General features: G+C 39.6%; 1 protein-coding gene across 5 annotated transcripts in view; it reads right to left on the bottom strand.

The window, feature by feature from the left end:
• Positions 1–7,124: 7,124 nt before the first annotated feature.
• LOC123878349 (pantothenate kinase 3) overlaps positions 7,125–22,623 on the bottom strand; it is a 41,653-nt gene continuing 26,154 nt past the window's right edge. For 3 of the 5 annotated variants that reach the window (XM_045925539.1, XM_045925540.1, XM_045925537.1), the window contains 10 exons: positions 20,904–20,974; positions 19,774–19,886; positions 17,748–17,926; positions 15,673–15,846; positions 11,925–12,056; positions 10,339–10,490; positions 9,595–9,771; positions 8,720–8,855; positions 8,040–8,155; positions 7,125–7,624 (listed from right to left, as the gene is read on the bottom strand). In XM_045925539.1, coding sequence (XP_045781495.1) covers positions 7,510–7,624; positions 8,040–8,155; positions 8,720–8,855; positions 9,595–9,771; positions 10,339–10,490; positions 11,925–12,056; positions 15,673–15,846; positions 17,748–17,926; positions 19,774–19,886; positions 20,904–20,974 — 1,365 coding nt within the window. In that variant the 3' untranslated portion in view covers positions 7,125–7,509. The remainder of the gene's footprint in view (positions 7,625–8,039; positions 8,156–8,719; positions 8,856–9,594; positions 9,772–10,338; positions 10,491–11,924; positions 12,057–15,672; positions 15,847–17,747; positions 17,927–19,773; positions 19,887–20,903; positions 20,975–22,623) is intronic. The other 2 variants (XM_045925541.1, XM_045925538.1) reach the window with 1 other exon arrangement.

Genomic DNA, 22,623 nt, shown 5'->3' with positions numbered 1-22,623 from the left:
GGTTAGGTTTGGGTTTGTGTTAGGTTAGGTTAGGTTTGGGTTTGTGTTAGGTTAGGTTTGGGTTTGTGTTAGGTTAGGTTAGGTTTGGGTTTGTGTTAGGTTAGGTTAGGTTTGGGTTTGTGTTAGGTTAGGTTTGGGTTTGTGTTAGGTTAGGTTAGGTTTGGGTTTGTGTTAGGTTAGGTTAGGTTTGGGTTTGTGTTAGGTTAGGTTTGGGTTTGTGTTAGGTTAGGTTAGGTTTGGGTTTGTGTTAGGTTAGGTTTGGGTTTGTGTTAGGTTAAGTTAGGTTTGGGTTTGTGTTAGGTTAGGTTAGGTTTGGGTTTGTGTTAGGTTAAGTTAGGTTTGGGTTTGTGTTAGGTTAGGTTTGGGTTTGTGTTAGGTTAGGTTAGGTTTGGGTTTGTGTTAGGTTAGGTTAGGTTTGGGTTTGTGTTAGGTTAGGTTAGGTTTGGGTTTGTGTTAGGTTAGGTTTGGGTTTGTGTTAGGTTAGGTTACGTTTGGGTTTGTGTTAGGTTAGGTTAGGTTTGGGTTTGTGTTAGGTTAGGTTTGGGTTTGTGTTAGGTTAGGTTAGGTTTGGGTTTGTATTAGGTTAGGTTTGGGTTTGTGTTAGGTTAGGTTAGGTTTGGGTTTGTGTTAGGTTAGGTTAGGTTGGGATTGTGTTAGGTTAGGTTTGGGTTTGTGTTAGGTTAAGTTAGGTTTGGGTTTGTGTTAGGTTAGGTTAGGTTTGGGTTTGTGTTAGGTTAGGTTTGGGTTTGTGTTAGGTTAGGTTTGGGTTTGTGTTAGGTTAAGTTAGGTTTGGGTTTGTGTTAGGTTAGGTTAGGTTTGGGTTTGTGTTAGGTTAGGTTAGGTTTGGGTTTGTGTTAGGTTAGGTTTGGGTTTGTGTTAGGTTAGGTTAGGTTTGGGTTTGTGTTAGGTTAGGTTAGGTTTGGGTTTGTGTTAGGTTAGGTTTGGGTTTGTGTTAGGTTAGGTTAGGTTTGGGTTTGTGTTAGGTTAGGTTAGGTTTGGGTTTGTGTTAGGTTAGGTTTGGGTTTGTATTAGGTTAGGTTTGGGTTTGTGTTAGGTTAGGTTAGGTTTGGGTTTGTGTTAGGTTAGGTTAGGTTGGGATTGTGTTAGGTTAGGTTTGGGTTTGTGTTAGGTTAAGTTAGGTTTGGGTTTGTGTTAGGTTAGGTTAGGTTTGGGTTTGTGTTAGGTTAGGTTTGGGTTTGTGTTAGGTTAGGTTTGGGTTTGTGTTAGGTTAAGTTAGGTTTGGGTTTGTGTTAGGTTAGGTTAGGTTTGGGTTTGTGTTAGGTTAGGTTAGGTTTGGGTTTGTGTTAGGTTAGGTTAGGTTTGGGTTTGTGTTAGGTTAGGTTTGGGTTTGTGTTAGGTTAAGTTAGGTTTGGGTTTGTGTTAGGTTAGGTTAGGTTTGGGTTTGTGTTAGGTTAGGTTAGGTTTGGGTTTGTGTTAGGTTAGGTTTGGGTTTGTGTTAGGTTAGGTTACGTTTGGGTTTGTGTTAGGTTAGGTTAGGTTTGGGTTTGTGTTAGGTTAGGTTTGGGTTTGTGTTAGGTTAGGTTAGGTTTGGGTTTGTATTAGGTTAGGTTTGGGTTTGTGTTAGGTTAGGTTTGGGTTTGTGTTAGGTTAGGTTAGGTTTGGGTTTGTGTTAGGTTAGGTTAGGTTTGGGTTTGTGTTAGGTTAGGTTTGGGTTTGTGTTAGGTTAGGTTAGGTTTGGGTTTGTGTTAGGTTAGGTTTGGGTTTGTTTTAGGTTAAGTTAGGTTTGGGTTTGTGTTAGGTTAGGTTAGGTTTGGGTTTGTGTTAGGTTAGGTTAGGTTTGGGTTTGTGTTAGGTTAGGTTAGGTTTGGGTTTGTGTTAGGTTAGGTTTGGGTTTGTGTTAGGTTAAGTTGGGTTTGGGTTTGTGTTAGGTTAGGTTTGGGTTTGTGTTAGGTTAGGTTAGGTTTGGGTTTGTGTTAGGTTAGGTTTGGGTTTGTGTTAGGTTAGGTTAGGTTTGGGTTTGTGTTAGGTTAGGTTTGGGCTTGTGTTAGGTTAGGTTTGGGTTTGTGTTAGGTTAGGTTAGGTTTGGGTTTGTGTTAGGTTAGGTTTGGGTTTGTGTTAGGTTAGGTTTGGGTTTGTGATATGTGCGGTTTGGGTTTGTGTTAGGTTAGGTTAGGTTTGGGTTTGTGTTAGGTTAGGTTTTGGTTTGTGTTAGGTTAGGTTTGGGTTTAAAGTGCGCCTCCCGACCCGAGGACTCAACGGGCGAAATCAGACCTATCACCCGGAGTCCACCTGCCAAGGCGGCAGGCGGCGATCCCACCCGCGTCGCCTGCGTCCCGGCCTTCGCCTTCATCCACTGTGCACTCTGCTAGTCAGAGGGACACGCGGAAAAACCTCACCCCTGCCAGGTCATTAGCCATAGCCAACAATATCCCCGAAGAGAAATTGTTAGCCATGTTACCGGGGTGCACGGGCACCGAATACTGCTCTTCCTCTCGGATGACTTCAAAAGGGACCAGCAGCACCCAGGCACACTGGGAGGTTACCTGGCTGGCACCCTGAGGGAGCATGGTCTAACACAAAGATAATCTCACACTAATATTATAAAGGAGAAAGTTTGTATGTGTATGTGTGTGTATGTTTGTTACTCCTTCACGCAAAAACTATTGGACAGATTGGGCTGAAATTTAGAATGGAGATAGATTATACCCTGGATTAGCACATAGGAGACTTTTTATCCCGGAAAATCAAAGAGTTCCCACGGGAATTTTAAAAAGCCTACATCCACGCGAACGAAGTCGCGCGTATCAGCTAGTGTAATATAGAACTACGTATGAACTGAATGCATTTCATTGTCAATTTTGCCATGTAAAATAAAACACCACATTTAATAATAATAATAATTAACTTTATTTATTTATAATAATAATTATACAAAAATGTCCAAAATGGCCCACAATCCATACAAAATATAATATAATACAACCGAAGCAACACAATTGTCCGTATAAAATAATAAAAATAACATTATTAAATAGCGCTATATGCGAAAATTTTGAAAAAGGACTCTCCATATTTGACTCGCGTCAAAAGTACAGACCATAACTTGTCCCTTGCCGTCATGTTGGCACCACTGCAGTTCACGCAAAAATAAACTCTAAGTTGTACGGAATAAAGCAAACACTATGGTGCCAACATGACGGTAAGAAACAAGTTAGAGTGAACGGTCTGTTAATCGTACTTTCGACATGACAGTTGACACACCAAATATGCAGAGTTCTTTTTCAAAATGTACGCACTATATCTCTCTCTATCAACAACATACAAATACAACGAAGTTTCTGATGTCTTTGTTTAAACTGTCAGTTTAACGGTTATATCAGATGTCAGTGATAATACCGAAAACCGACGGCACTTGACGTACGGGGAAACGAATCTTTAAGGTCGATGTACAATATTTCCTGCCGAGTATTGTACCTATTTGAAGCACATACCTATTTAACGCTATCGCACTGGGACTATCAAATTAGACTGATCCGATCTCTCGCTCTCGCTCGGCAGGTCGAAGTGAGATAGCGATAAGTACGTTTTGCTTCAAGTAGGTATTACGAGTAAGCAATCCAGGTATACAGTGTGTACGAAAAAACATTTACTTGAATTTGACCAACTTCTGCTGTCCCGATTTTTTTCTTTCCATACAATGCAATCCTTACATGAAACTGAGTCGACCGGCATTCAAAAATAATTTAGTCGATTTCATTGATTTTCATGGGCAACTTACGCTTGACCTAAAAATTGATTATGCCAATTTTTTTCACAAAATGTGACCTAATGTTTCCTGAAACAGTTTTCTTGTATCTCCTATGGTTTTGGATTTGCCCACAGTGTCCCAGTTAAAACACACTGTATATTCATTGTTCATGATTACGTCAATGTCTCAATTGTTGTGCAAGACATCACAACTCGGTCGCAGAATCTTCGCCGCGTATAAAGCTACCTTCACACTATCGCGTGGAACGCCACGTTTCTATATAAATAACGCCTAAAACAAAAAAATATACTTTGTGCCTAGTTTGGTATGTGACGCCACATTTTTTGATCACCCCGTTTAAAACAAATGTACAGTTTCAAACGTGGAACTCTAACTAGGTCTGTTTGTGATTGGTCACTCGAAATGGTTAACGCCCACTGACTTTTTGTCTTTATCATTTGTATGGGTAACAGAGAGAGCCATATATTTAGAGTTTAGCAGTTTTAGCTACTGTACGGATTTGCATACGGTTTTCTCCAATAGAAACTGGCAGTTCTAAGAAAGTTGTAAGTAAGAAAGGCTTATAATAGTAACCGGTATATTGTGAATTAAGTTAAAAATCATGCCATATGAGAACTTCGTCAAAATTACATTGAAACATTGTATGGTAGAATTATACACTAGCTTCTCCTTTCAGCAAAGGTTGCCTGGTAGAGATTGCTCTAAGCAATAAGGCCGCCTTTGCACACAATTGTTTTTTCTGTTTTTTTCTTTCTGTGTTGTGTTCCTTTAAATGTGTTTTTGTGTGCAATAAAGAATTCCATCTATCTAGGTCACTAGTTATTTTAGATATTATATTGAAAAAAAAAATGTGGCGTCAACATTTTAACCACAGAATTTTAAATAAGTCAATAGAAATGGTAACCGTTGTCTTTAATACCAAGGCAAGTGTCATCTATTTTAGCGTCTCAGCGCACAGTGGCCTTTTCTCAAAATGTCATTTGGATATTCGACAATGAAGTCTATACTCGGCATTTACAATATTATTTCACCATCAGCACTTTCTGAGTTTCTGTGTTTAGGAATGCTGTAACTTGCATCATCAGGGTTGACGACTTAGAGAAAAGGAGGTTGGCGAAATTGGACCCAGCAATTTTAAAAACCGTTCAGATTCAGAAATCATTTAATTTTAATAATATTTTTCAGAGTATTTTTCTGTGTAAGCCTGATACATTTAGAAGATGGGGATCATAAACATAATTATTCACAAGCACACATTATAAATAACCGTTACATGGCAATACAAGTGAATATCTTTTTTCTCCCAACTTTATTTGATAGACTTTGATGAAGTTTTTTGTAAGACATGTATACCAGAACAAGCATGAGAAGTTTGATTCGTGAACGTGGGCTTGAGGCCCACGGTTTTGTTACTTTGGGTCTGAAACTCTATGGAATTCGCCAATCTCCTTTTGAGAAAAAAACATTCTGATAAATGACAAAAGGGACATTTTGAGAAAAGACGATTTTTAGCAACATACTCTCAAACAGGAAAAATACGAAAGCACTTGTAACTCTAACAACCAATGCAACGTAAAATAAACCATAAACCCTTGCAAATAGGTATGTTTTTGCAATAACACGCACCTATCATTTACTACTCATTTGCGCGGACAATCTCACACCGTTACCACTTCTAAACTATTATAAATTCTGTGATTTTTAATTAATTTCTATAAAAAAAACGGGGCTTAAAATAAATAATCCATCCCCCCTTAAAAACCCCATTTTCTCTCTGGGACCATCCATTAATTACGTCAATAAAAAATCCAATACATGACAAGTCCTAACTATCCATACTATTGTTATAAAGAAGAAAGACTTGTTTGACTCTGAAAATTACTCAACCGATTTTAATAATTCTTTCTCGGGTAGTAGGTAGGTACAAGTTTTATAAGTTACTCCGATGTACCTGCGCAGAAACCTTATTTTTCAATGGCACGAAAATATCTCAACCAATCATAGCGCGCATCCGTCCGCTATTGGTTGTTGCCAACGTGCAATGTTTTGTACGCGCGAATTATGAGCGAGATAGCACGCTTCTGTCGTTCTTGTGTTTAAAATCTTAACGTCAAGCAATAAGGTCTATATTTTATTGGTGTATATTTGATTTTAGTCAGTGGTTTGAATGGAAAATGAATTTTAAATTTAAAGGCCCTAAATTATGAGTGCATTCACACTATGTTCAAAATGGCACCGAAAGTCACTTTGTTTGACAGTGCTAAATTAAATTCTAAAAAAAAAAGAATACCCAGCTGAGTTTTTTGTGGGCTCTTCTCAAACCTGGGCGCGTTTGGTACCCTCGTAGCTTTAGTTTTAAGTTTACGTAATTAATTACCACCACTATATCATCTTTCAAATCTAAAAAATCGGACAAACAAACGGTGAACAATAGTACCTATTTTGAATAAATGATTTTGTGTCTGTCCTTTTCTTATTCCTTTGGTAAGAAAGAGATACAAACACTCTAAAAGTTGTGATCAGAATCAGTATTAAGTTTTGTATTGTAGTGTCATATAAGTGACGTATTTAATGGACATGATTTTGTGTCTGTCCTTTTCTTATTCCGTTGGAAAGAAAGAGATGCGAACACTCTAAAAGTTGTGATCAGAATCAGTATTAAGTTTTGTATTGTAGTATCATATAAGTGACGTATTTAATAGACATGATTTTGTGTCTGTCCTTTTCTTATTCCATTGGTAAGAAAGAGATACAAACACTCTAAAAGTTGTGATCAGAATCAGTATTAAGTTTTTGTATTGTAATATCATTTAAGTGACGTATTTAATAGACATGATTTTGTGTCTGTCCTTTTCTTATTCCATGGGTAAGAAAGAGATGCGAACACTCTAAAAGTTGTGATCAGAATCAGTATTAAGTTTTGTATTGTAGTATCATTTAAGTGACGTATTTAATAGACAGTCTTCTATATCACGTCATATAACAGTAAAAAAATATAACTAAATATACAAAAAGTAGCGTCAATGCAAACCTGGTCAAACATAATGACTTTTTTTCATATAACGAGTCCCATTTGGCACATTTATCGTACGTAATCTACATGGTGTTTGGTAATTAGTATATAATGACGGCACGTACCCATGCTACTTGAAATGCCATAAGCCTACTTTGTCGTATTAGTTTACAAATTGCGAAAAACCAAATAAAATTTGAATTTCGCGGGCATACCCGTGTCATGAACCTTAACTATAGATCGTTTCAACGAATAGTTCCTATGGCGTTATGTTGGCTCCCCTGTCCGTCTAAGTCATTGGCACCATATTGGCATGAGAATACGCAGATTTTGTTTATTTTCATTTGATTTTCATGAATGAATGAAATGAAAATCAAATGAAAATAAGCGAAATCTGCGTCTTCTCATGCCAATATGGTGCCAATGACTTAGACAGACAGGGGAGCCAACCTAACGCCATTTTCATGAATCAAATGAAATTAAGTAAAATCTGCGTCTTCACATGCCAATATGGTGCCAAAGACTTAGACAGGGGAGCCAACATAACGCCATAGGAACTATTCGTTGAAACGATCTATAATAATCAGAGGTGATAGCCATCGTGACAATCTACCGCAATCGAACAGCAGCAAATAAAAAAAACAATGTTGATTTTGACATTGACATTAGCCGGTCCTCTAGTGGCGCCCTCTGTGATCAGTTTAGCCTGTGGCATGTCAAAAGGGACTCCCTATATAGAAACGCCATTAGTGAGGAAAACGCTGCATTATCTATCCGCGGAGCTGGGCTCGGGCGGCGCCCCGGGCGCTTGCGGCGGCGGCTTCTCTGGCTTGTGGTTCGCGCTGTCGTAGTGCAGGAGACACCCTACTGCACCGAAGTAGCTGTCAAAAAGGAAAACAAATTGTTTTTTAGGGTTCCGTAACTCGAAAGGAAAAAACCGGCCAAGCGCGAGTCACACTCGCGCACCGAGGGTTCCGTACTCGGGTATTTTTTTTCCAACATTTTGCACGATAAATCAAAAACTATCATACATGTAAATAACCTACATGGCCTACATATAAACAACCTACACTTACACGGCCGAAGCCTGCCACCAGACCAGACCAGAGAAAATTTGAAATTTGATCAAATTTCCCCAGTCGGAAATCGAACTCCAAACCTCCCACTAATACCACAGCGCTCACCATTGCGCCAGGGAGGTCGTCGTTTGTAAAGGATTATGTAACAGAGAGAGCCCTATATTAACTTCTCTCCGTGGATAAAGTATAGTCTGTGTAATTGCTATAGTAATCTTACCCCTCATGTTCCAAAAACAGCGCTTTGAGAGCCCCGCGTGACCAGTAGGACATGGCGTAGGAAAGCAGCTTCATAGACAGTGGGTTCACACGCAGGAAGTTGCCGCAGAACACCACCTGGGGAAACATGAAGTCGAAGTCAAAGTCAAAGTCAAATAATAATTTAATAGAAGCAGGTGTTGCGGAAGTCAAGAAACCAAAAGCTTAATTTGTTATAACCCACTAAACCAGACAAATCTGTACTCTTACAGCATGTGATATGCGCCGCCCGGCCCCCCACTGCTAAACAGGCAGGAAAAGCGAGCTACCCAGCAAGCAATACGCACCACCACGCAGCACCACACAAATCCCACTCGACGCACGTTTCGCCCCGACACCGGAGCATCCTCAAGAGATGTATATCACTGCATGTTGCACCATACAAAGTCTGGTGTAGCGGATTATAGCAAATTAAGCTTTTGGTTCCTTTAATAGACCTGGAGTGGTATGGGACGACCTCCAGCCCACTGGACCGATGACCTGAAGAAGGTAGCGGGGGAGCGGGTGGATGAGGAAGGCGGAAGACCGTGTTTGGTGGCGCGCTCTTAGAAAGGCCTATGTCCAGCAGTGGACGCTTACAGACCTGAAGATAACATAGGCTACTTTTTACCCCGAAAAATCTGAGTTTCAATGGGAACTCACCCGTTCTAGCCGCTCGTTGGACGCGCAAAGCCGCGCGATTGACCCGATGTTGTTGGTTATCGTCACTAGCGTGGCCCGCGCCAGGTCTTCCCGGGACACCTTGGCGCGACGCTCCGCGGAACACATGTGGCCGAAACTGGAATCAAGAACACAATATTATTTGAGTCTCTCATTCTTTACCTATTACAGTTCTTGAGATACAGCCCGCTGACAGACCGACAGCAAAGGCTTAGTAGGTAAAGGTTATGTAGCGTTTTCATAAGTCAGAAAAAAGATGGGTGACCAAAAATAAATGACATCTCTAAGTATCTAAAAAAATTTGAAAACTAAAACCCGACTGTGTTCATCGTCTTAACGTTGAAATATTATAGTAAAGTTTTTCTGTTGCTTGATATATCTTGATGCTGTAGGATGTTTATATTCATATGAACTTAGAATTTTGTCCTCTTTCATTTGACACCCCACTCAATACAATAGCAAAAAAAAAAATTTTTGGAGACCCCCACTTTTATTGATGTAACATCCGTTAGGTCAATTTTTTTCGTATAAAGTATAGCCTATGTCACCCGGACCTTTCCCCCACCAAGTCCCCCCTCAAGCCGAACCTCTCATAGTCCCAACCCCCCCCCCCCCCCCCCCCCCAATAGATGCCCCGCACGTTTATCGAGAGTAGTGTTGTATAGCCTTCATAAGCAAGTGATTGGCCACGTTAAGCAACAATGACCCCAATAAAAATAGATGGGTGACCGCTAATAAAGCTCTTGCAAAGGTTAAGTGACATTCACCTTAGAAACGGGATGGGTGACCAAAGAACATGTAAACAAAAAGTACCAGGCGATCATAAATGCAAAGAAAGTATGCTAAAGACTTCTCACCTGCTAGCCACCAAGTCCCCCCTCAAGCCGAACCTCTCATAGTCCCCCCCATAGATGTCCCGCACTAGCTTATCGACAGTAGTGTTGTCACCCGCCGCCGCTAGCGCTATAGCCTCTTCGAAACTGCTGCAGCCCGCCAAAAGACAGCACAGCCCTAGGAATGTACCACCTCCAAGACTGAAAAAAAAAAAACATTAAAATCTAGTACAGTTTCCAGTTAGCCGAATCGTATGGGCTAGTTTTTCCTAGATCCATAGTTAACAGAGTTAGCTTACATCCCTGGGAAGGACAAAGGCTAAATTTTATCCCGGAAAATCAAAGAATTCCCACGGGATACTCAAAGGCCCATTCGTTTGACCGATTTATACTTTTCGTACAGAGTTAGCTTACATCCCCGGGAAGGACAAAGACTACATTGTATCCCGGAAAATTAAAGAGTTCCCACGGGATTTTAAAGAAATCCACAACAATAAATGCTTCAAAAATGGCCAAAAATAAGGTCACAAAATAATAGTGTGACCTTATTTCAAATTGGTATACTTAATACAATCATAGCCAACGTTAATACGTCAGTATACTGTAACATGCCAAATGCTTCATACACATATCCCCATAAAACCAAGATTTCAGAGGGGAAGCCATTAGCCCTTGACTGCAATCTCACCTGGTGGTAAGTGATGACAAGTCTCAGATGGAAACGGACTAACCTGGAAGGGGTTTTATTTATATTAGAAGTTTTCTCACCTCGTACCACTAACCCTGTAGTAGTCATTAGGAGCGTTGACCACTAGCATGGAAACCCCACTGCCGATGTTGACCAGCAGGAAGGGGTACGGGTTCGAGAAGTCAAAGGGTTTTCTGACGTATTGGCTCAGGGAGGCTTCGAGGTATGGCGGCTGAAAGAGATAGCAATACATGTTTTAGTATGAGCAAGCAAGTTGGGGGATAACTTTTATTTAATGGCAAGCGCTTGACACTCTTACAAGTTTTTATCGTTTTAGAAAACGATTTAAACAGGTTGTATAAAATAAAAAGGTACAGACAACGGTTGTCTTGACAGACACGACAGACAACAAAGTGATCCTTTATGAGGGGTCTCTCCGTCACTCGCTCCATACAAACGTAGTTCCAATTTCATTTGAATATTACGCAACCAAAGTCCATGAAATTTTGCAGACATATTCTAGAAACTAATATGTGGTTTTTAGATTTCTGTTAAAATATTCGGTTTCAAAGTTACGCGATCTTAAAAATTTACATACAAATCTTTGAGCCCCTATAATTTTAATAAAACTACATATTTTTAGAAAAATCTAAAACACCACAGGCATAGATATTAGTTTCTAGAATATGTCTGCAAAATTTCATGGACTTTGGTTACTTAATATTCAAATGAAATTGGAACTACGATTGTATTGAGCAAGTGACGGAGAGAGCCCTGTTGAGGGTTCCTTTTTTCCTTTTGAGGTACGGAACTCTAACAAAGGAACTTTAGGTACAATTAAAAAAAAAAAAGAATATTAGTCATTTTTAATCATGACTAACATTCCCCTTTCCCATCCAACTAAGCGCAAAGCTTGTGCTAGGACTGGGTGCGACAATAGTGCAACGGGTGGGGTTTGAACCGCCGACCTTTCGGATTTCAGTCCGCTCCTATACCCGTTGAGCTATTGAGGCTATATTAATTTACAAGAGGTTTACACTTGTAGCGGTTGCCACATTCGCAAGAAGATGTCGCTTCTAAACTCAATCAATCAACAACTTACTTTAATTTAATTTCCATCTTATTATATTCTTTTAAAATTTATAACTTAAGTATTTTTTCATATTCCTTAGGTTAGCAATTATATTATATTTTATATTTTACTGTACGACTTATGTTTATGTTAATGTATGCTGTGACTGCCCGTAAGTGGAGTTGCATAAGAGCCCTAGAATTTAAGGAACAACATGTATTTAATCTAAATGTGTAACTCTGTGGGCGGTACATAAATAAATAAATAAATAAATAAACAACGCTCGAAATACGAACCCCAGCCTGATAACTCACGACCTACGCCTAGATGGCAGCACGGGTAGCTTAATTGGAATACAAGGAGAAACACGCAACTTTCAATCGCATGGACAGAGCGTTTACCAAATTGCACTATATATAGAAGTTTCAACGTACTACCGTCGGCCCAGCTGGCGCTACCGAGCACAACACCGCTCGGTTGGGAAATTTCCCTATTGGTACGGTCGAGCACACAGACACACAGCTCCCGTTACACACTTTACTCATTAATCAAGTTAACTAGTGGATGGACCATAGGTTTGAAGGTTGAACTCACCGTATCTTGGTTGGTAATAGACTCTGGGGGTGCCCAGTAGTAACACTCCTGGGGGTTCATGGAGTCTACGAACAGGACGCCAGCTATTAGCGCGTCTAGCTCGTCCAGTTTCGACAGGTTCATGTTTACTTCCTGGTGACAACAGAAATATCATCAAATATCTCCTAAAACGTATAGACTCCTGGTATTATAATCATTTAGTTAGATACTAGAGGATGCCCGCGGCTACGCCCGCGTGGATTTCGGTTTTTATAGAATCCCATAGGAACTCTTTGATTTTCCGGGATAAAAAAGTAGCCTATGTCCTTCCCCGGGATGTATCCCATGTCTGTACCAAATTTCATTAAAATCGGTTCAGCGGTTAGGCCGTGAAAACGTAGCAGACAGACAGACAGACAGACACATTTTCGCATTTATAATATTAGTAGGATTTATATTAGTAATTTATCTAAGGAGATGAAACTCAATCCACGGAAAGAAGTTAGTATAGCGCTCTCTCCGTTACGTAATCCCATACAAATGACAGAGACAAAAATCTCAGTGGGCGCTAACCATTTTGAATCACCAACCAATCAATAACATGTTTTCAAAAACATTCGAAATTCAATTCAAAAACATTTGACTGGGATTTTTGGATTAAATATACAAACCCGACTGAAATCTGTTTACACAGTCATACACCTTGTGTTTAGATTGGATTTTTTTTTTCTCTCTCGTCTGGCTTTTAGAATGTTAAAATGTTATGTATGATGGTACGGAACTCTTCGTGTGCGAGTCCGACTAGCACTTGACCGGTTTTTTTTGCAATTAAAGCTTTTTTTCTCTCTCTCGTCTGGCTTTACAAAGATTACACTAGCGGCACGCTATGATGGCCGGTTTGACACATTACAATAGTGATGTGGAATGTCAATTTATTCTCGAACAAAAAACAATTAAGTTTTGTTTTTGTACCTGATTAAATAGGTTTAATAAAACAAAAATGTATATGTTTATTTAATTTATTTGAACGAACTGAATATTTGAACGAAAATGAATATACATACTTTATATGCACACAAGAAACATATGAATACAAAAGATACCAAAAAAGGTGCCACAAAAGGCCATAATTAATCAGATTCGTCCATACTACTATTTTCACTGTCGTCACTGCTATCATCACATACATTAATAATTATATGTTCGTTTTCTATAATATTATCTATTTTCACATCTCTTTCATAATCTTCCCTTATTAATTTAACAGTTCTATTCACAACCTTTTCCCAGTCTCCTTTAGTCACATGTTCACAAGCTTCTTCTAATAATTTTAGCATTTTTTTTGTGGTAAATGGGGGTTCTGTATTGTGTCTTGCAGCATATCCCTTAATTTGAGCCCACACCAACTCAATCGCATTATACTCACAATGGTAAGGCGGTAACCGTATAACTCTGTGCCCATGTTCTAATGCTATTTCGTCAATGACGTATCGGATCTTGGTTGGTTTGTTTTCTTTTAAAAGACGTACTAATTCCGCTTTTAACATATTCATGTTTGCATCTACGCCATTTTTACGAAGCCATGCGACGATATCAGCTTTCTTTTGGGATTGGGCAGGTGGCTTGTCAATTTGCATCGAGTGGTATGGGGCGTTGTCCATAATTATAATAGATGGTTCAGGGAGGCTACACAACATTGAGGTAAACCATTCAGTAAACTTTTCTCCATTCATGTCTTCATGATAGTCTCCAGTGGTTTTTGACGCAAAAGCCATGAGAGAACCTTCGACAAACCCGTTGATGGTTCCGGCGTGACAAATTATAAGTCGCGATCCTTTTCCTACAGGAACTTTGGAAGTAGATGCTGCTGTGTCATCGTTCCAAGAACGGCCTACAGTATGGTTAGCATTAAGCCATGTTTCATCCAAGAACACAACATTTTGCCAATTTTTGATTTCTTTCACTTGCCGTAAAAAAGTATACCTTGCCATCGCTATATCAAATCTTTCCATCAATATTTTGCGTTTGTTACATTTTTTGTATCGAAATCCAATGGTCTTCAAAATCTTCGTTAAAGAACTTTCCCCACCGAAGAATAATCCAGCTTCCTTCAGTGAATGCACCAACTTTTTTCTTGTTGGATACTCCTTCTGTAAATAGTAGCCGTAAACATGTCTTCGGATAGCATCGGCATCAAAGCTATCGATGCCTACGACTGGTTTTGCTCGTTTTCTCTTTTTTGGTGTGTGAAGTTTATTTTCTTCTGTGCCAGTCTCGCCATATTTTTTTTTAGTTATCCGTCTAACAGTTCGTTGTCCAATATTAAGCGCATCAGCTACGCGTTCAACCACTGACGTTATAGGTAAAATTGGCCCTCCATTTTGAGCTTCACGATCGAAATAGTTACGAAGGCGTATTACGAACTCACGTGTCTGACTATTTAGAACAGTTCTCTGCGTACGTTCGGTCATATCGACGAAATCCACAACAAAGGGCTTGAACAGAGTCCAAATTAACGAGCAAGGGTCAACAGTAATGCAGTATCAATATTTGAAATCCAAAGCCAGGTCAAAACTATATCACAATCGCATTGCACTGACAGTTTATACTTTTCGAAGCAACGTCAATTCGAAACTGCTTTGTTTTGCATTGAGCATTGACGCGAGTTTGCCGGAGGTAGTAGTTGTGCTAGCCAGCGATCCTATGTGACGATCGTATTAGATTCCATTTTTAAAAATTTATTGATATTTTTTTGCGATTTCAGAGGTTTGTCCACATAGTGAAAATTGTTCATATTCACAAGTACATTCACCCCTTAAATGGTGCAAACTGATTTTTCTACACTTGTATACATTTAAGAAATCAATTTAAAAAATAAATTTTGAGTCCTAAACCTAAAACTACATTCGATAAAATTTATGAATCTCTGCACATCACTATCGTCAATAAAGTAATACAATTATTTCCTTCAAAGTCGTTATCAATTAATACGGAACTTCATGAGCGGACAAACGTCAAACCGGCCATCATAGCGTGCCGCTAGTTTAGCCAATGTCAAGTTTGTAGTTATTTGTAACAAGTTAGTTAAACTATACAAGTATGGACCCCGTCTGTGCCGGCGCTCGCCGACACACGCACGGCACCCCCTTAGAGCGCTTTCCAGTCAGTTTTAACAAAAAAAAAACACTCCAAAAAGTCACAACACGCGCGCCAGCAAACGCCACCACAGACGAAGTCCGTAGATTGGATTACTTGTTCGGCCTGCACTCTCTCCCTCTCCCTTTCTTACATGCATTATGAGCACATGTTCTTTCTTTATCTTACCTTAGTTAAAGTTTGCACGCGTCGGTAGCGTAGTGTCAACTACGGTCGCCATCCCCTTAAATCGAGCCAGTTGTCTTTAACCCCCCTATTTTTTATAGGTTCCTGGTAGATAAACATTGGGGAATCATAGAAAGAAGCCAAGCTAATCAATCTTTTTGACGTGACAACGTCTTACTTATTATTCGATAGAGCCGGCTGCACGCACGAAAAAAACATGACTCATGCGGCGTTACCTCGCTCTGAGGCGTTCCATGTAAGGCTTGAAGTGCAAGCGAGAGCGCGGAACGAGCGACAAAGAAGCACAATCGGCCTTTGTTGTCACGTTCAACTATCGTAAGTAAACCGACTTTACAGACAACCAATTTTTTTTTTTCAAAAACTTGTTTCAAGACCTTCTTTCCCTTTTTTACCTGCATAATGAGCGCTTGTCCTTTCTCTGTCTTACCTTAATAAAGTCGACTTCAAACTTGTACGCGCCGCCGCCGGTCGCGTATATAGTGTTAACTAGAGTCGCCATCCCCTTGGAGCGAGCCAATTGCAGAAATGCGCCCACTTCGCTCGTGGGGAAGCGTATGAAGTGTAGAGTGCCGCGTCTCCCTCGAATCGTTACATTTTCCATCTGAAATGAATAAGTTTTCGATTAAAAACTTATAACACCCCTCTTTTTGGGTCGGCGGTTAAAAAGTGTTTGTATCTGAAAATCATCGCTGCGGTAGTCAAATACTGCAGCATCTTGCTGAGGCAGAGCCCTTTTAGCTCACAGACACCGACCAGACTAATACTAGTGCTATCCTTTTCACAATACCTCCTATAGAAAAGGACAGCATGACTTCCTGTGTTGGCGTATAAACGAATGAGCCTAATAGCTGCCAGAACACAGCAAGAAGGAGATCACAATATGTAAACAAACCTTCGCATCTTCAAGTACCAGGGCATAATAAAACAAAAGAGTCACCTGTAAATGTACATCCCGTCTCCCAGTCTTCCCGTACGCAGAGTTCCTCGTGAGATACCTCCGTATGTTCTTCAGTATCTCGGTCTCTTTGTCTAGCTCCCTGCGGTTGGTCTCGCGAGACTCAAAGTACACTAACTTGGTCAGTGTAGAACCGACCAGACTAATACTAGTGCCATCCTTTTCACAATACCTCCTATAGAAAAGGACAGCATGACTTCCTGTGTGGGTGTATAAGCGAATGAGCCTAATAGCTGCCAGAACACAGCAAGAAGAAGATCACAATATGTAAACAAACCTTCGCATCTTCAAGTACCAGGGCATAATAAAACAAAAGAGTTACCTGTAAATGTACATCCCGTCTCCCAGTCTTCCCTTACGCAGAGTTCCTCGTGAGATACCTCCGTATGTTCTTCAGTATCTCGGTCTCTTTGTCTAGTTCCCTACGGTTGGTCAGACTAAAACTAGTGCTATCCTTTTCACAATACCTCCTATAGAAAAGGACAGCATAACTTCCTGTGTTGGCGTATAAACGAATGAGCCTAATAGCTGCCAGAACACAGCAAGAAGGAGATCACAATGTGAACAAACCTTCGGATCTTCAAGTACCAGGGCATAAGAAAACAAAAGAGTTACCTGTAAATGTACATCCCGTCTCCCAGTCTTCCCGTACGCAGAGTTCCTCGTGAGATACCTCCGTATGTTCTTCAGTATCTCGGTCTCTTTGTCTAGTTCCCTACGGTTGGTCAGACTAAAACTAGTGCTATCCTTTTCACAATACCTCCTATAGAAAAGGACAGCATAACTTCCTGTGTTAGCGTATAAAGTATAAACGAATGAGCCTAATAGCTGCCAGAACACAGCAAGAAGGAGATCACATATGTAAACAAACCTTCGGATCCACAAGTACCAGGGCATAATAAAACAAAAGAAGTACCTGTAAATGTACATCCCGTCTCCCAGTCTTCCCGTACGCAGAGTTCCTCGTGAGATACCTCCGTATGTTCTTCAGTATCTCGGTCTCTTAGTCTAGTTCCCTACGGTTGGTCAGACTAAAACTAGTGCTATCCTTTTCACAATACCTCCTATAGAAAAGGACAGCATAACTTCCTGTGTTGGCGTATAAACGAATGAGCCTAATAGCTGCCAGAACACAGAAAGAAAGAGATCACAATATGTAAACAAACCTTCGGATCCACAAGTACCAGGGCATAATAAAACAAAAGAGTTACCTGTAAATGTACGTCCCGTCTCCCAGTCTTCCCGTACGCAGAGTTCCTCGTGAGATACCTCCGTATGTTCTTCAGTATCTCGGTCTCTTTGTCTAGCTCCCTGCGGTTGGTCTCCCGAGGCTCAAAGTACACTAGCTTGGTCAGTGTAGAACCGACCAGACTAATACTAGTGCCATCCTTTTCACAATACCTCCTATAGAAAAGGACAGCATGACTTCCTGTGTGGGTGTATGAATGAGCCTAATAGCTGCCAGAACACAGCAAGAAGGAGATCACAATATGTAAACAAACCTTCGCATCTTCAAGTACCAGGGCATAATAAAACAAAAGAGTTACCTGTAAATGTACATCCCGTCTCCCAGTCTTCCCGTACGCAGAGTTCCTCGTGAGATACCTCCGTATGTTCTTCAGTATCTCGGTCTCTTTGTCTAGCTCCCTGCGGTTGGTCTCCCGAGGCTCAAAGTACACTAGCTTGGTCAGTGTACCACCGATATCCATGCCGAACCACGGCATCGCTGGAAAGGTTTTGAGAACTATTGAGAAACTCTTCGGAGTTTTATTTTCCTGGTATTCAACCAACGTTTTCCTACTATTTTTAAGCTGAGTTTATTTCCACTAGCGTAATGCTCGGACTTCAAGGTTTTTAATAATCCAGTGGAAACATTTTGAATTTTCGGGATAAAAATAGCCTGTCTTTACTATACCCATGCTAAAAGTCGATTGTGATGGCTAAGCAACGTTGCAAATCGATTGTGATTGTTAAGCAACGTTGAACCAAGTCGGTAACTGGATGGGTGACCGACTTTAGAGATCCGAATTTGGCCTTTTCGTCAGGTTAAAGTTTGATTCGCATAGATTTTTAAGTCGTGCGTATTCGAAATAATCACACTATCACACTAATATTATAAAGGAGAAAGTTTGTATGTGTGTGTGTGTGTGTGTGTGTGTGTATGTTTGTTACTCCTTCACGCAAAAACTACGGGACGGATTGGGCTGAAATTTAGAATGGAGATAGATTATACCCTGGATTAGCACATAGGCTACTTTTTATCCCGGAAAATCAAAGAGTTCCCACAGGAATTTTAAAAAACCTACATCCACGCGAACGAAGTCGCGGGCACCAGCTAGTCAATAATAAACAGAAGAAAAAACACTAAACACATGAAGATTTGCGAGATACTTTTTACCTGCACACAAAACAATGTTATTTTTAGAATTCGTACACAATTCACCTTGAAAAGAAGATTAACTTGTGAGATTATCATTCCTTTTATAGAACTACATGACTATTACATGATTATTATGTAGTCTTAAAAAATTAACACCAATATTAATAACATTGTTACATAATATTAATAATTTAAACATGTAACAAATTCTATTTGTGTAGAGGTATGACTAAGTAAAGGATAACCGAACGTACTAAACTATGTTTGCTTTAGAAATCCAATGTGATTTTTTATCGATGTAGTGACGTACCTAATAAAATTTATTTTCCTTACTCTAAGGCTATCTATAGAGTGCACTTTGATTTGCTCATACTAAAGACACTGTTAAAACGAGACAGCGTTATACGGCTGGCATAACTCTGTCTCGAAGACGGGTCTCTCCGTCACTCGCTCCATACAAACGTAGTTCCAATTTCATTTGAATACTAAGCAACCAAAGTCCATGCATATTCTAGAAATAATGTCCGTGGTGTTTTAGATTTTTCTAAAATTATGTAGTTTTAAAATTACAGGGGCTCAAAGATTTGTATGTAAAGTTTTAAAACCGCGTAACTTTGAAACCGAATATTTTAACAGAAATCTGGAAAACCACAGACATAGATATTAGTTTCTAGAATATGTCTGCAAAACTTCATGGACTTTGGTTGCTTAATATTCAAATGAAATTGGAACTACGATTGTATGAAACGAGTGACGGAGAGAGCCCTCTTAAGTCTAAACAAAGTCAAAGTGATAGTGGTAGTGGTCTATAGATTTCAACCTAAGGCGCTATCTCCACGGGTGAGAGCATCGCTACTATTTTTTTTTATTCAGATACAAGTTAGCCCTTGACTGAAATCTCACCTGGTGGTAAGTGATGATGCAGTCTAAGAGGGAAGCGGGCTAACCTGGAAGAGTTATTGCTATGGCAGTTTTTATTAAACCCATGCCCCTTTGGTTTCTACGCGACATCGTGCCGGAACGGTAAATCGCTTAGCGGCACGGATTTGCCGGTAGGGTGGTAACTAGCCACGGCCGAAGCCTCCCACCAGACCCAGACCAGAGAAAATTTAGAAATTATGAACCCCAGCCGGGAATCGAACCCGGGACCTCCAACTAAGAGTCATGAAAAGTTTTGCTTTTAAAATACATACGTGGTGCATTATTGTCTGGCGGCGTAGGTGGCTTAGGTTCCGCCATTTTGATTTTCTCCATGTTCAGAGGCGGTGCTGTGTAGGGAGACCGTCTCGCTTTCTTCAGTTGGCTGCTTTTCGGGAGAGAAAGAGATGCATGAAATATTTTTTACAGAACGTCATAATGAACGCTTAAATACTACAGTAAAATTATTTTTCTGTCGCTTGGTATATATCAATGTTGTAGTACGTTTATATTCATGAACTCAGAAATCCTCTTTCATTTGTCATCCTACTCGATACAATATCAGAAAAAAAAATTTGGGGACCCCCACTTTGATGTAACATTTTTTTTTTGTATAAAATATAGCCTATGTCACCCGGACCTTTACAACGAATCAATTGACACCTTATTCATCAAAATCGGCCCAGTAGTTGATGCACTATGGTGGAACACACAAAATCTGGATACAAACACACATACATAGACTGCTAAAATCATAACCCTTCCTTTTGGCTTTGCCGCAGTCGGGTAAAAAAGTAAGGCGTATTTCCAACTTTTTATTTAGTTTTTAAGGTGGAAGCGACGGGCCTGCCCGCGAAATTCAAATTTAATTTGGTTTTTCGCATTTTTTAAACTAATACGACAACGTAGGCTTATGGCATTTTCAATTGCGACAATGGCAGTATCATCCTCACAGGTTTATATAAAAATCTTTACTTGAAAGGGTCTAGTTTAAGAAATTAGCTCTAGTATCGACTAATGTGTCAGAATTAGTCGATACTACAGCTAATTTCTTAACCTGGACCCTTTCAAGTAAAGATTTTTATATAAAACTGTGAGGATGATACTGCCATTGTCGCAATTGAAAATGCCATAAGCCTACGTTGTCGTATTAGTTTAAAAATTGCGAAAAACCAAATTAAATTTTAATTTCGCGGGCAGGCCCGCCTCATGCCCCTTAAGTGGCAGACATCTCAATTAATAATTGTGAGTGCTAAAATAAAAATAATCCCTAGGGGTCCGGGTTAGGGCTCCGAAACTGTACCACCAGTTTCATAATTTCTATTTGGTTACTTTGCCAAAAATGCCATTTTTTCTTTGGGTTATGTACCAGGTTATCATAATAACCTGAGGCTTTCATAATTACCTGACTAGACTCCTAGCGCCGCGCTCGGGCCGGCAGGCCGCGAGGCAGCCTTCACAGCGGTGCAGGCGCATCTGTTGACAACGAGACACCATCAGTCAGTTAGTTATACCAGTCAGTTTTCCCATTATTTAATACTAGCTCATGCCCGCGACTTCGTTCCTATCCTCCGTCCTATCCTCGTCCGTCCGTCCGTCGTGTCTGTATACCAAACGTCAAAATTCGGATAGACTGGTAAAGTGGTAACAAACAGACATACAGATTCACTTTCGCATTTAATATTAGTATGAATTAGTGTGCATGTAGTAATAATATACGGCCCCGTGCACGCAATATTAACACAGGTCAGTGAATAGATGGGTGACCAATTAATGCCAATATTTTATATCATTTTAGTGCCTGAAATTGATACCTATTGTGTATATTAGACTAGGTTTTATTTATATTTTCTAACACCCTTCTACCCGCGTATTCGTCCGCGTGGACCAAACAAATTTCAATCCCCGTTATGGGTTGAATTTTCAAAAATCCTTTCCTAGCGGATTTTGACGTCATAATAGCTATATTTATATATGTTCAGCCCGATCCGTCCAATAGTTCGAGATGTGCGTCGATAGTTCAGTCAGTCAATCAGCTTTTCCTTTTATATATTTGCATACCAGCCATACTAATTCATTTTTAGGGTTCCGTACCTCAAAAGGAAAAACGGAACCCTTATAGGATCACTTTGTTGTCTGTCTGTCCGTCCGTTCGTCGTGTCTGTCAAGAAAACCTATTGGGTACTTCCCGTTGACCTAGAATCATGAAACTTTTCAGGTAGGTAGGTCTTATAGCACAAGTAAAGGAATAAATCCGAAAACCGAGAATTTGTAGTGACATCATTAAAAAAAAATTGAAATGTGTTTAAATTTTCAAAATAAAAAGTGAGGTATCATATGAAAAGGCTTTACCTGTACATTCTAAAACAGATTTTTATTTATTTTTGTGCATAACAGTTTTTTATTTATCGTGCAAAATGTCTCGGCAAAAAAATGCAAAAAAACCCTCGGTGCGCGAGTCTAACTCGCACTTGGCCGGTTTTTTTTTTTAAATTTATAGACAAGCGCTTGGCTGCAATCAGACATGCTAGCAAGTGATGATGCAGCCTAAGATGGATATGCTGTAACGTGAAAACGTAGCAGACAGACAAACTTTCGCATTTATATAATGAGAAAGTGAATAATTGCCTAAAATGTACTTTTATAAATTTTTAAGCGATAAAATATCACTTCTCTAATATCTAAACATGACTCATTTACTTTTAAATTAAGTAATTTACAATAATGATTATAAAATTATAATATTAGTAAAGTTAACCATCTAAAGGCCTAGGTCATTAGCTTCGAGAATTCATTTAAAAGTTTTATATCCCTGACCTAGTATAAAGCATGTTCGTTAGATAATATCTATCTAGGTATGTGAAATACCTGCAAAATTAGCATATACTTTACAAACAACACAAGTGTAAATTAAAAATTTATAACACCCCCGACGATCCAAAGTATCTGAGTTTTCCAAAACATCATTTTCAAATAAATAATTATGTATTTAGGCAACGTCCATCTTGACAGCTTGACATTTGTCAATTGACATAATATTATGAACCTAACGGTTATGTAACCTTCTTTTATACAAGAAAACTAGAAAAGAGATGATAACTCTTAAACGGCTGCACCAATTTTTT

This window comes from Maniola jurtina, chromosome 26 (genome assembly GCF_905333055.1).
Source record: "Maniola jurtina chromosome 26, ilManJurt1.1, whole genome shotgun sequence".
NCBI classification, from domain to species: Eukaryota; Metazoa; Arthropoda; class Insecta; order Lepidoptera; family Nymphalidae; genus Maniola; species Maniola jurtina.
The sequence above is the reverse complement of the archived record's forward strand: the minus strand, read 5'-3'. Positions and strand labels throughout refer to the sequence as shown.